The 15,535-nt window shown below is 37.9% G+C and overlaps 1 protein-coding gene across 5 annotated transcripts in view; it reads right to left on the reverse strand.

The window, feature by feature from the left end:
* Positions 1-15,535, reverse strand: part of gria4b (glutamate receptor, ionotropic, AMPA 4b) — a 129,231-nt gene that overhangs the window by 15,237 nt on the left and 98,459 nt on the right. For all 5 annotated transcript variants that reach the window (XM_053478185.1, XM_053478183.1, XM_053478182.1 and 2 more), the window contains exons 12-13: positions 6,243-6,441; positions 4,662-4,909 (exon numbers count right to left, since the gene is read on the reverse strand). In XM_053478185.1, coding sequence (XP_053334160.1) covers positions 4,662-4,909; positions 6,243-6,441 — 447 coding nt within the window. The remainder of the gene's footprint in view (positions 1-4,661; positions 4,910-6,242; positions 6,442-15,535) is intronic.

Genomic DNA, 15,535 nt, shown 5'->3' on the forward strand with positions numbered 1-15,535 from the left:
GTGCTGATCAGGCCTGATCCCTTGCTCGATGTGAGATTCTTTGTAATACATCAAAGCCCTTGGTGTCTGTTCGTTCTGATATAAATTTATATTTATTAATATTAATATTAATATTCCATTCACAAAAAATCATATGCATTATTAAAAGGAATGCCTCATAGAAGGGTTTTTGTCGTTTTTATGTCGTTTGCGCCTCCTACTCCTATAGTGGCAGTGGATGTTTTAGAACATCCGAATACTAGCTCTGTCTCACAGCAAAAAAAGGTTCATATGCAATTTGTTTGCAGCACTATCAATAAATTGAACATCAATGTTCTGGCACAAGTATACTTCGCATAACAAAGTATAAGCCTAATCTGGCATGGTAACTTGGGATTTTTATAAGTGGTAAAAGCTTTGTATTGAAAATAGCCATACCATCTGATACCAGACGACTAGCGACTGCATTTTTTTTTAGGAAAGAGGATCAGTTTTAACGCAGTAAGTCTAATCATACGTTGAAAAAAGCATAGACTTTATGCATGAATTGGGCAATGCTCAAAGTGTATAAAAAAAAGGGGTGGAGAATTATTATTACACATTGATCTTATTTAAATTGTGCAGTGGTACTGGTTTACTTGGCTAAAATAGGTCCAGAAGGTCTCATAAATAGCCCAATATATTTGAGCAGTCAGCATATGCTTGTGCCATAATGTGGCCATTGCATATATAGAAGATGTTGCATATAATTGATAATAATTCATTAAATTGTATGTGACTGTTTTTATGTATCATTAAGTTGTTTTGGATTTTATGTCCACATGTTAATTTGACATCATCATCCAGTGGTGAGTTCAAGTTACAGTACAGTATGTTTTGCTAGCTTTTCCACAGACTGCACAGTCCAGCACGGTATAGTCAAATTACACAATTATTATTTGACTATTTTTAATTGCCAAGTAAGATATAGTGGTAACTAGTGTGCTGAATTTGGCCAGGCTTCCTGCCAGGTTATAAAAAATACTATTGATTGATCAAACACAAACTTGGTGTACAACAATAAAAAAAGAAACTAGCTAAAAGATAGATGAATTGTAACAAAAAACAAAAAAACTACTGTATGTAAAAGATTGTTTGGTGGCATTAAACAAACCAGACTGTGCTGTAAAAGTAGATTAACTGGTGATTAGCTACCTTCTCATCATGTCTGCTAAGTTAGCTAACAAATACTGTTTGCATTAGCTAATTGTGAAGGTATGATATTGATTCTAAACCTAGAACCAGACAAACCCTGCTAGAGGCCATGTGTCCAGTGAAAAAATGCTATTAGTGCTGTTCCTTACTTTACCTCCAAAATGAGCTGACAAAACTCTTTAGCTAACAGATGGTGTGTGAGCTTCAAATGCAGGCCTGGTATCATCTAGCATTGTACGGTAAGTTAATTGTATAGGCCAAAACCATCCATTCCCTGGTTGAGGACCTGTATGGCGTTAAAAAACGCTATTAGATGTCTCCTTGTTAGCTAACTCCTTGTTGTTAGCCTTAAGTATAGGGTAAAAGCTATTTCAAATAGGTATAAGCAAGGTTAGACCTTTGCTGACAATAAGAGGAGGAATTAATGACGGTCATTCCTGCCATTTTATAAAGGTCAGAGTTCTTCATTTTATTTATAAGATAAATAAGGCTTGAGAGACAAGCAATGCTCACCCTGGTCAGACAGATTTTGTTCTTGTTCTGACGTTTACTCACTCACTCACTCACTCACTCATCTTCTATACTGCTTTATCCTGGTATTCAGGGTCGCGGGGACCTGGAGCCTATCCCAGGAGGCTTAGGGCACGAGGCAGGGTACACCCTGGACAGAGTGCTAATCCATTGTAGGGCACACACACTCATTCACACACTACGGGCTATTTTGGGAACGCCAATTAGCCTAACCTGCATATCTTTGGACTGTGGGAGGAAACCGAAGTACCCGGAGGAAATCCACCAAGCATGGGGAAAACATGCAAACTCCTGGAGGTGCAAGGTGACAGTACTACCCACTACACCATTGTTCCGCCTCTGATGTCCATATTATTATCTTATTCAGGATACTCCTCCCCACCTCTCCTCCACCCCTGCGTATTACGCTTTAAAAATTGGCATTTATAATCTGGATTTTTCTTTTTTTTTTATTATCAAGAGAGGTTTATCCTGAGTGCAACACTCATAAAATAAGCTCACTGGAGCAAAGACAGAGACGAAATGGGAAAAGGATGCAGTAAAGCCCGTCTGAGCTGAGGAGTGAACAGACAGAAAAGCGTTAAAAAGCATTGAAGAATCGGAGCCCAGGAAAAGCCTCTTTAAAGCCATGCTCTGACACTGCACTCTTGTCTGTGGGAGGATCACACGCAGGAGAAGTGACAGGCAGACAACAGTAACTCCAGCAAAATTTCTGACCCAGGAGTCTACCGTTGTCTGTAAATGACTCTCCTCACTGAGTGTTCAACTTCCTGAACAGACCAAATGTGGGAGTTTACAGACTGAACAGGATTAATTAGTCACACTCAGTTCGGTTTTGATCTTTCCGCTGTAAATCTTTTGCTCTACATGCCCACACATACATATCGGAACATTCACATGCAAGAGAAGAATTCTAGCATTTGCTTTATGTTTTTCATTCGGTCAGTCTGTAAATTCACTGAGGGTGAAGGCAAATGCATGGACCCACCATTTACTTATTTACTTTTATTAATTTATAATAGTTACATATACAGTAGGAGGGTGCTAATTGTTGACTTCTGCATACATGGCCTATCAGGCATCTCTAATTGATTAGTATTGCTCTTATTGACAGGTGAGAAAAAATGATGCCTAGGTGGTCCTCCCTGCTAAGCTGTTCCTCTTGACTTATCTCTTATTGCTTGCTTAATACATTCTTTCATACTTTAACAGAGTTGAGTTGAACCTGATTGTTCAGAAGCTACCTATTAATTAGCATTTTTTCCAGCTGCATATTAAATCACACGCTAATATTAATATGCTCTTTAAATATGCTCTAACATGCATATTTTTTATATCATTGTTATTTAACAAAGAAAAACGTGGTTTCTGTAAGGTAGAAGAAGTCTCCATGGTCTTCAGGTTTCTTGTTGAGCTTTCTGGCTCCTTCAAAAAAAATTACTTAAACAACAAAAAAAAAAAAAACAGTGGAAATTACTTTCTAAAATAAGTGGAACAAAACACTTTGGGTTATGCTGTGAAAGCATCAGGTGGTACGTAACATAAAACATCATCTTGTTGTTTCTTATTTTCTTAAAGCACCACATTCTAAAAGCATTTATTTAGTTTATAATTTATTTAGGCATTTATTATATAATACTTACGGTAATAATATAGAGTAATAAGTATATCATAGTTAGCTTTGAATGTTTGTGTGATAAGTCATTGGGAATGATTAATATGCACGAATAAGTACTTTTGTTGGATAAATGCCACTGGATATGATCAACTCCGGAATTATTGGCACCCCTGGCCAACAATGGGGATTCTGGAAATGTCATGACAATTGTCTTGGTGTTTACTGGGATAATATTACTTTAGAAAGCATATGAAGAGTCTATACCTAACTTGAAGTAAATTTAATCTAAGGGAAAAAAAAATTATATACAATACCAGTCAAACGTTTAGACACACCTTCTAATTCATTGTTTTTCCCCCCTAGTTAGCAATTAAATAACACATACAGTATGGAATTAGGTCATTAAGTTCCAACAAGGTCAGCTCTTCTGGAAATAGTTCTTGCAAGAACAATATTGTCAAGTGCAGTTAAGAAATCCAAAATAGAATGATCAAACTGGCTTTCATGAAGATCATCTAAGGAAAGCAAGACCAAAACTTACCTCTGCTGCGCAGGAGAAGTTCATTAAGAGTTCCAGCTTTAGAAATCACCAATTAACAGCACCTCAGAATAGAGCCATAATGAAAGCTTTACAGAGTATTAGCAGCAGACACACCTCAATATCAACTGTTCAGAGTAGAATATTGCGTATTTTGAATGCCCTTAGCATTGTTTTGATAATGTCAAAAGAATCGAAAAAAATTAGAAAAGAGCATGAAATTAGAAGTTATGTGCAAACCTTTAACCGGTACTGTGTATTATAATTATTCCTATAAGGCTTAATAAGATTAGGGTTAGCTATATGGGAGATTTAAGTCCATGGCAGAGTGAATACAGTATTGTTATAGAACAGTATCTGTAATGTCAGAGAGGAACAGCTCACAAGGGGACCACCATACCGTTCTTCCTACCCAGACAGCAGGGCCAATTACGCTCTCTTATCTCTTAGGCTCCTGGCCATAGATGGTAAATTCTATCATTAGTGTGAATAGGAGACAGTGTCAGACCAGGCTAGGTGTTCGCTGGGCTCTTATCTCGGTTGTATAATCCATATCGCCATCAACAGAACATTTCTAGCAATGTCAATTACATATAAACAACATCTGCATGCAACTCAATTACCTGAGTGAAGCTTCTCATAAATCATATGCTATAAAACAAAACAAGCAGTAACTCCACACTAAAATGCTTAAAAATGCAATAAAATGAAACAAAAACAAAAATCAAGTAGAGGTAGGCACGCCAGGGAAGGTGGAATACCATAACAACACGTGACATATTGTTATACTACTCCACCCACCTTAACTGTGAGCCCTTGGGCGTAGCCACTCCGTAGCCTTTGGAGTCCAGGTTCCCTCCGACCTTCATGGTGTCGCAGGGCTTGCGCTGCTCAGTGTACTCGTTCATTGTGGATTCCAGCAGGAATGCATACTTCCCCTTGGACTTCCTCACCCGACCCACGCCCTCTGCTGTGGTCTTGGTGAACACTGTGGGCTCAGCTGACTTCATGTAGCTCCACATTTTCTCATATACAGCGATTTTTGACCTCTAGGAGATGGCAGATAATGGCATGTAAAAGGAGGTGGTCAAATGTTATGGTACTGTAGGTTTTCGATAAGACAAATTCCAAAATCCTATGTCTAGACAGTAAGAAATAACTTTAGCTTTTTATCTGAAAGAGATAATTATAATGACTTTTATGCATACAGTAAGCAATAACATTAATTACATGAGGAGATGAAAGGGATGAAAACCATCTTTGCATTTGTTAAAATATTTTCTGAAAAATAGAGAAAGAAACGTTCTACAGTTTTAAGTAATGCACTGGCTTCAAAATTTCTGCCGCCATGAAAAATATTATGCTAATTTGACTCCTACATGGAAAGAACAGCTCTGGGTTTCATGCAGTAATGTCTAACAAGGTTGGAGACACTTGTAGAGGATCTTGATCTAATCCACCATGCAGAAAATGTTAAGCTTCTTTGTATTAGATTTTTGCATGTGGACTATGCTCTTTAATTCAGCATCACAGTTGCAATGCTTTCTAACAGCTCACTCTTGTAAAAGAAAGTGGCAATTAACGGTTGACAAACACAAAAATCTCAACTGCACACTGCTAAAACAGAGGTCTTTTTTGACCATATTTCTTACTGTGTGTGGAACAGTGGGCTCATCGGATTCCTGGCAAATTTCCATCTGATTTAGATGTTTAAAACTTACTGTACAGCAATTTTTATTAAATGTATTGTGCAAGACAGCCAATGTGCTCCCTGCATATTTATTTATTTATTTATTTATTTAAAGCTTTATTTAAGAGAAATAGCTTCTTCTGTTGACTGAGATTTTTGTAAGTATGGTGTGTCCAGTAATTTCTCCTCAATTTTAATAGACATTTTGGAGGACACTATAAGCGATCAAATTCTACAGATAAACCTGCAATGCTGCACTGAGGACATTTCCTTTAGACTAAGGCCTTATAAATATGGAAATAAGTGTCCTAGATACATTTGTGTGTAATATACACCTCCAGAAGTAATGTAATTTGTATACAAAAAAAACCGAAGGGTGCCATTTCCAGACAATTTCCCATTGATATTATACTGTACAATCTTACCAATACTGCCAGTTTATTGAATATTAGGCGGTGCTTGTGATTATGTTATGTCCATATTTCTCCTAAATCAAACCTTACCCAGTTTACATATCATTTTGAAAATGGTTTGTTTTACTAGTTCTGCATGTGCTTCTGAAAAGTTCTTTTAAATAAATGTAGATAATGCAATCTTTTCACCTATCCTTGAAATAAATCAAGAAGTTAATCACTGCACATTAATCACAATTAATCACAGCTTGACTTTTTTTTTTTATGTACTCCACTCACCCTGAAAAACTCTTTGGTGGAACCTGAGTCTAGAGTACCGTATGCTATGTCAGTTTGCTTGGCCAGGTCTTCGGCACTCTCGATGGGGGACACCATTCTCTCTACAGTAAGGAAAGCAGCCAAGTTGGCCGTGTAGGAAGAGATGATGATTAAGGTGAAGAACCACCATACGCCTCCCACAATACGACCGGACAGAGACCTGCAGTGTGGGAAAGATAATGAGGAAGGAAGAGGACAAAAGCAGGACAGGCGATATGGAGAGAGAGAGAGAAAGAGAGAGAGGGGACAGTGTAAGGGAAAAGAGAAGAAAGATAAGTCAGCAGAGTGTACCAAGCAGAGATTAGGAAATCTATAATCAAGCATGATGAGACCACAGCTTATCCCCTCGGCATGGAACTGAAAATGAAACATGCAGTGGACCACTGGAGCGGCACGGTGCTGAGAAAGAAATATGCCAAGAATACTGACAAACATCCGATATCCCGGAGCTGAGGGCATGTTCCAGCTCGTAGAAACAACCCACAAGCATTAGATGAATGAGCATCAGATAGCCAGGGATCGCATACACCGCTCCAAATTTAGAATCTTGACTGAGGTCCTTGGTGATAGCCTGTGAAACGGGCTAGTGTAAGGCCTTCTCTGTTTAAAAGGATACTTTGTTGCGATGTCATGGTAACAGATCTTTTGAGCATTTGTGGTGGGCAGGAGGGGACGTCACTAACAAGAATTTCCACGGAGGCGGCAAAAACTCGCACCGCTTACATTTACACCTTGTGTTGATTATGCAAAATCAAAAGGGATGATGTGGATTTATAAATCCATTAATGTGTTGATTTATTATTTTTCATTCAGGGATTTCTTGAATCTGTAATGAAAATGTAAATCGTAATTTCCTTAAATGAAGTACATAATTAAATTTGCAAATGGCCTGTTTATGAGTTTTAAAACTGTTTACAAAATTAAATTTTTTTCTCTACTGCACCGTGTTTATTGACCTTTTGCATGTGATGTAACAAAGTCTGGCCACCAGCCATTTCTGACCAGATGCCAGTGTAAAAAACAAAAAGAAAACTCATTTGATAAAGTTGTCATCTTTGTCTCCTTTGGTAAATAAGTCTTTCTCTTTCGCAGAACCGTCTATGTTGATCTATCCACGGTTAACGTGAGCGACAAAGCGAACTAGCTTCTAACACAAGGCTGAAACACAAATCCCTCTTTAACCCCTGATCAAGTGTGTAACAAGGGACTGTACACCCTATATAGTGCACTACATTTAAATTTTATGAACAAATTGCTAACTATTACTTAGAAAATATGGAGTTATCAGTTATGGTTACCTGCACTGGATTTTATGAAGCGTAAAACACAATGTAATTCAGAGCATTATTTCATTAACAACAGAAGCACTGAATGAGCTAACATTAACGGTAGGAATGCCGCCAAAATCGGGGAATCACAAAATGCCAATTATTATCATCACCTTCTTCTTCCATTTTTACACGCTTGTATGTCTTACAACATACTGATTAAAACATGAATATATTATAAGATATTACTCTTAGGTCACTCCTTCATCTGTGTGACATAGCATCAGGAAATCCCATAGATATACATGTTATTTTTTGGCTCCAAAATTCACCCTAAAGATAATTATCAAAGAAAATACATCAATAGTTTTGTAAGATCCTCATATGTAATCCTTTGCGTATTATCTTTTGGCAAACCTCTTTCAATCAGTTTTGAAGTCAGTGATCAAGTCTGATAATTAGCACAGGCTAATAACAAGAAACAGTGAGAAGAAATTACAAAGCTCACAACATAACAGTTTGGGTCTGAGAAGGCTAAACGAAAAGAAATGAGAAAAAATATATGAGATGTTCAAAACATGTTTTTTGGTTTTTAAGTTAAAAAAATAATAAAAATCTCAAAAGTAATAAAGCTTGCATATTTTTCCTTTGCTCGGTTACCATTCTGGGCTAAAATTAATGAACGGTCTTGAACAACCCTGATGTGTATCAGCAATTACTGGGTAGCAGCAAAAAAGGGTAGGTTAAAGATTGCTGTAAGTGCAAGATGCACTGCTAATATAAATCACTGCGGAGGATGATGATAAAGGTGGAAGACGTGGTGCTGAAATATCAGCAGGATTTTCCAAAGACTGCAAAGTCTATTTTAATGATCCAAAACTCATTTCTGCATATATTGATCCCTCACCATACCCCTTTATACCTACCTGTATAGACAATCTGGATAGGGTGCCAATCCATTGCAGGGCACACATTCCGGGCAATTTAGAAACACCAATTAGCATAATGTGCATGTCTTTGAGCTATGGGAGGAAACCAGAATCCCCAGAGGAAACCAACTAAACACTTGAACCCTCTACTAGTATGGTGGTGTGATTCCAGAGTGTAAACCACTACACCACAAATGTTGATCCCAGTTTTATGATTATATATTTAAGTTGACCTATTGTGCACAATTTACCACATTTTTAGACCTTTACATGGGTCTTCTCTGTGTGTCTATATGGGGGGACAATTTGCAAAGCCCCTATTTTTGCTCATTGCCAAGGAGCCCCTGTATGTTCCAGTTCCATTTATTGCATTCTGATTGGCTAGAAAAATTAACTTCTGCAAAGGGGCATGGGAGATTATCTCATTTCAACACTAAAACCATATGTTAGGAATTTTAGGGATGACAGAATGCATAATGTGAGGGATACTTCAGCTGAAACATTCATAAACACATTTTGAATATGTGTTGTCCTTCTGTTTTGACCCTGTTCATGCTACAATGTCCTGTGGAGGATGTTTTATATTCGAATCCAAAATTATGAATACTAGAGTTTTTGACTTTGTTTCATAAAACAACCAGAGACACATACAGATGGAGCCACGCCAAATAGCCGCGGAAGTGTGAATGGCGTACGAATGGCGTACGGCTGCCTTATGCACGCCGTAATCCCCCCTCCTTTTTCTTCGAGAAAGGCGTGTCAAGATTTCACAGTAAACACGCCCATTCAAGCCCTATTTATGCATTTACCTGGTTCCACCACTAGATGGCGCTTCGTTCTCAAGGACACGTTAACACAAGCCAGCAATTTAGCTGCGCTGAGTTGCAATCACGTGATTTTAACAATCCGCTCCCACCCCCACCGAACTGACGCTGCCAAACTGCACTAGAGATGAAGATGGCGGCTTAATGGACTATTCGCGGTAAGTGGTGTTTTTATTTATAAAATTTGTTTGGGATTAGTTTACAGTTTATTTTCCAGTTTAGTTTTTTTACCGGCCGTTTTGAAAATCACTGGCAGCACCAGCAGCGGTCAGATGTGACTTTAGATAACTTAATGATCTGTTTACCAAGTCTGGAGTTAACATTACAGCTTACTGTCAGTGTCACAAACTCACAATGTCACTCCTCTTTAACTAAAAAAGACACTAAAGCTTCGAAAATACTATTAATGTCCCTATTACAAAAGCTGCACTACCGGATGAGGAGTGTTTGTGTTTTATAAAAATGTCTTTAGAGTCTGACCGCGTGCTGTCTGGATAAATTCAGCATTTATTTATTCTTTGGGTAAGAGTTAATCTGCAGGTTATATCTGTGAATATTATGTGATGCAGTTCATGAAGGACACAAGCTGAGGATAGATGTACAGGAGCTCGCGAGCTAAACGCTCATAACCGGGTTTATATTTTTCTCAATTTGGCCGTGACTTTGCGCGGTAGCGCGAGCGCTTAGTTACCGAACTGGATAAAACTCTGAAGTGTTTATCAGTTAAGGAGTGTGTGGGGGGGGGAGGTGTGTGTGTGTTTGTGTGGGGGGAGGTGTGTGTGGGAGGAGGTGAGGGGGGCTTCAGTACTCGGGTAGTTATAGTTTGGCTTCAGAGATAAACTAATATATACGAGTGTTATATCGCCTAACTTATTTGTATGAAAAGCGCATTTTAATTTAATGCAGACGATAATACAGACAGACCGGGGTTAATACTAACAAAGTTCAATGGTTAAAGTTATCCCAGTTTATTTACATTCCAGAATTCCCCAAAACAGTATTTTACACACTCTGTGGTGTAGGTTTACTAATATATTTTATATTTATTACAACTAGATATTCTGTAAAGTTTATTTATCTTTGTCTTCACTAAATTCTCCTGTTGTCTTTAAGCAGAGCTCCGCCCTGGAGGATTGGGGGGTCAGACGGATGACGGTTGGCCTTTTGGAGCTACTGGAGGAGCCTGAACAAGCTGTTAAAGGGAGCTGTAGGAGGGATGACGTCACAGTGCAACAGCTTTAGAATGATGTTTGGTCAGGTCTACTGTATATTCTGAACATAGAATTGCAAAACCTCTGATACTTTAGGGGGGAAACAAAGAATTAAACAGTTCCATCTTTAATATTTTTAAAAAATTATATTTTAATATAAAAGAACCAAATAGAGACTGATAAGCAGCTGGTGTTATCCGGGTATTTTAATGACCTTTAAGCAAAAATTAAACATGTTTTCACCTGTTTTATACAAATTATTTGTTTTTACTTTTACTTTTGACTAGTTTTGAAAGAATAAATTTTATTTTTAAAGTCATGTGTGCGTGTTTTAATTGTTGGGGGATTGTTTGTGTATTTAAAAATACATTTACTTAAACCAACAACTTCAATGTGCAAAAAATGGGACCCGACGTTGTTTTAAATAGTCAAAGAGTTGGGCTAATAATAATGATAATAATAATTATTATTATTATTACTGGTTATAGAAACGAATGAAAACAACAGTTAAACACTTGATCATATGTATCTGTGCTAGTTTGTGTTTGTGAATCCATTAAAAGAGCAAAGACAAACTTGGAAGGTAAGAAACCTCAGTGGAGAATACTGACGACATGGTGCTAATTGCTCTGTGTGTGTTTTTGGCGGGGGGAGGGGTACTTCAGACTTACTTGTCTGTGCGCAAAATGTTTGTGTTAAACCAACGGAGAAATGCAGGAGCGCGCGCGCGCGCGCACACACACACCTCTCATCCACAACCGCTTTAACTGTTGTCTTGTAAATCGTTAATTAAACCTATGAACACAGCTGTTCAGCATCAGTCCTAAACACAAGCGCAGGGTCTGTTTTTGTCCTTAATTAAAAGACACCAATATGTTAATTTACACAATGATAACATGTTGTTTATGTTTAATGTTTATTTTGCGGGAAAAGGTAATAAGCAATATTTAAAATAAAACAAACCAGGAAGTAAGTGTTTCATACATTAAGGTGCTGTGTATAACTAAGTGCCCCAACAGACATAGTAACAGTGTAGAGAGTGTGTGCGCTGTGGGGGATTGGAAGGTGAACGAAGATAATCATTTACAAGACAAAGGACGTTCAGAGGTGTGTTATACCCCCCTGCCACGGATTGCCGCCCATTACGCAATCGCTATCTTCAAAGAAAAGCCGCCGCCCCTTTTCATTCAAACGCGTTAGCGAGTGTTTTTCTTCCCCTCCGCTCGGTTTTGTGAACACAGTTGCGTTCAGTAACACGGTGGAACCAATTACATAAACAGCAGCAACAACAACCATTATGATCACACTTTGTTGAATTTATATTGCTTAAATATTTCGCAGCTCTGTCCTCTTTGCATTGCTACGTGTTTATTTACTTCCTTTTCGCATCGTATAATGCACTCTAAAATCGACACTATCAAACTTGGAAATTATATAATATTCAATCAAACATCAAGTTATTAAAAGTAACGAATTTGTCACTACTCTTCTCTCATGCAGCACGGCTAAAAAGATAATAAAAATTACACCAAAGTGCTGCAGGTTTGGTGTCTGTGAGCTTTTCCTAATCAGAGTTAGACGGGGGGCATTCTGTGGCTGATCCAGTTACACTCTACTTAGATATTACACAGAGGAGAGTTCACTTCTGTCCTCTTCATCCTAGCTTAATTTCATCTCATGAAATAATAGTAAGTTTTGGAAAGTCTGAGTTCATCTCCCCAGCCAGTGTTGTGTATGGACAGGGTAGCGTCATGGCAGGATTGGTGTCATTTTTATTATCTTTTTAGCCGTGCTGCGTAAGAGAAGAGTAGTGACGAATTCGTTACTTTCGTTACTAGACTATTTTGTCTGCAAGTGAAATACATCGATACGTTAATAATTTACACCACGATAACATTACTGCAGACGGATCTAGAGACGTGACTTTGAGACGTTCACAGTATATTCGAACCGTAGACAGTGTTTATTTTGCAGAACATTACAAAACAGCCATGTCCAATAAAACAGTGCATCTTTAATAAGCCACATTGGTTTTCAGTCAGTAGTAAAATTAACGAAAGACTGAGAAGCCCCGTAATATATATATCACATAAAAAAAAAATATATATATATATATATATATATATATTTTTTTTTTAATGTTCAAATTAACGTTTCAGAGTAGCCTATATAATTTGTCTTGTCATCTGTTTACAGCGTTGGCTGATTTTGTGATTAAGACCCATGGGTTACATTGAAATATTTTATTAGTAGTAGTAAGCCAGTCTTTAGTAACCTTGAATAAATCACAATATAAGCCCTCTCCCGCGCGCACGCTCTCTCTCTCTCTCTCTCTCTCTCTCACACACACACACACACACGTACACACAAACAAATAAAACATGAAATCGCGTAAAACCAAATGAAACTATGGCAAAAAAATATATAAGCAGTAAAAATTACAGTAGTATCCTGTAGGTGATTCCTGTCCTGATAACAGGCGCTGACCCTCTGGACCTGTTTAGTTCTGTTAGTATTGTGTTCAGGTGTGAATGTTTATGGGGATTTAATCTGTCTCTGCTGCCGCATCTATTCACCGTAGTGATAAGTGATTAATGTCCCATCAGATCTTTAATGGGAGACGTTATACTGGTTAAATGACTAAAGACATACTGATCCGTATGAACAGATATTTGTTTCATATATTATGCGTTATTAATCGATTTGTTTTGCCAATCTTTGACTATCAGCGAAAAAACATCAGCGAAAACATAAAAAATATAACGAAAACAAACTCAAGCAGAAGTTAAATTTTAAGCGTTACTTTGCAGCAAAATATTATCTACCAGTGTATTAAACGGAAATAGATAAAATACACCGTAATGTAAAATACTGTACATAGCCCGCATTGTATTCCGTACCTACAACGACCGGTATAGATAAATTACAGATGTTACCGTGTCTTTAAGTATTATTAAGGATGTCGTGAAAAATAAGCAGTTTTATTAATTAATTTAATCATTAATTAAAAATAGCATAAGCATCATGGATTGTGTATTGAGGGATTTAAATCTGTTTTATGAATCGTTTTTTATCCCTCTTTTTTACCACATGATCTATTTATGAAACTATGTTGACGTTATGTTATATATATATCAAATATAGTAACCGGCTGCTTGGACACTGCAGTTAACTGAAGCAGTCAATGCTCCATCTGGCGGAATTATACAGCATTGCAACCATCTTTTTAGAAAGCGCATGGGGGCGTTTATGGGGCGGGGCATCGTTAACTACGTCATCGCGGGGGATTACATTCCGTGCACGGATCGATCATGGTCCTGTCACGGTCCTGTCATGGACCTATCATGCTCCAAGCGGCTGTTTGACGTGGCTCCCACTGTACATGAATAGCTGCAGGGAAAGAAGAGTTTAAATGACAAAACATACACAATGCCCTTTAAATCCATACCATAAGCATGAAGATTTATTATTATTTTCTAAAATATTTTTTCCAAATGTATAGAATAATGAAGTTGACTACTGATTTATAATCTATAAAAATATGTTTTTACATTCATACCTCCAGTGTGACTTGGAGAAAGGTTGATGGCTAGTCTTTTTAAATTCCATATTAAATGTTCTATTTTCTGCTAAGCACGTTCCCACATGCAGACGCACAGTCCGTCACGGTGACGTCTGAGGGACAGACTCGCCTGGGATCGCAGTAAGCATGACTAATCGATCTGACCCTGTGAGACAAAGTCGATTTAATAAAAGCCTCAATTGAGCGGACACGACACCAGTGACTCGAGCTCTGCACCGCTCGACTGCTCCATCGCCTGACATGCGGGATCATTCATAAGGACATATAATTCAGGGACAAACACACATTCTCCCACATGCCTCCCACGTTGCTGTGTATAATGCAGACTCTAAGTTCTATCAACTGATGAAAGTGTGTTATTAAATAAGTTCTTGTACCACACACATAGAGTACACACCTGTCACCATGGCAGGTTAAGAAACACAGAGTCATAAGTGAGTCACGATAAGCATGTTATTGCTGTTGAACACTTCAGACTTCATTGGTGCAATCGGTGCTTTATGTTCTTGCCAGTGCAATATGCATTAGATGCTAAAAGAGCAGTTGTTTAGTAACGAAACCAAGAAACCTTTCACAAATTCAGTCTATTTGCTGAGTCCAAATCATACCAACATGTACAAATACTGTGCAAAAGTCTTGAGCCACCCATTTTTTTCACATCAAATAAACCTAAATTATGTAGAATAAATTGAAGAAGTAAGAACAAACTTTTGCAAAGTGCCTAAAGATACAATAAAAAAATTTATATAACAACCTCAGCAGCCACTCCAGCCACTTAGCATCACCAATATACTAATCACCAGCCTGACCATCTGTCATCATCTACACCTGTTTCTCACTAGTTCATGCCTTAAATTAGATTTGTTTTTATGCTTGAATGATTTATAACAAACAAAAAACATTCATATAAAACTGAACTACAGGGAATGGACTGAAAAGAGGGGACCAAAAACGAGCACATAAGTCCTTCATGAAGCTTAAAAAACTATTCCTCAAGACTACATTAAAAGTACCAGAAAAGCTGACTCTTTAGCTACTGTAAATAATAAGAAATGAGGGGAGTCTCAAGACTTTTGGACAGTACTGATAGATAATGTTGATTGTCAAAATCAGAAATCAGAATCATAAAGAGTTTTATTGTCATGTAGGCTTGCTTGTACAAGAAATTTGTTTTAGTGACAGAGCTTCCAGAACAAGTGGCGGCATGGTGGTGTAGTGGTTAGCACTGTCGCCTTGCACCTCCAGGGTCTGGGATCGATTCCTGGCCAGGCTCGATTCCCGTCTCTGTGTGCATGGAGTTTGCATGCTCTCCCCGTGCTTGGTGGGTTTCTTCCCACAGTCCAAAGATATGCAAGTTAGCCTAATTGGTGTTCCCAAATCTCCTGTAGTACTGTATGTGTGTGTGCCCTGCGATGGATTGGCACCCTGTCCAGGGTGTA

The sequence above is a fragment of the Clarias gariepinus genome, chromosome 19, assembly GCF_024256425.1.
Source record: "Clarias gariepinus isolate MV-2021 ecotype Netherlands chromosome 19, CGAR_prim_01v2, whole genome shotgun sequence".
NCBI classification, from domain to species: domain Eukaryota; kingdom Metazoa; phylum Chordata; class Actinopteri; order Siluriformes; family Clariidae; genus Clarias; species Clarias gariepinus.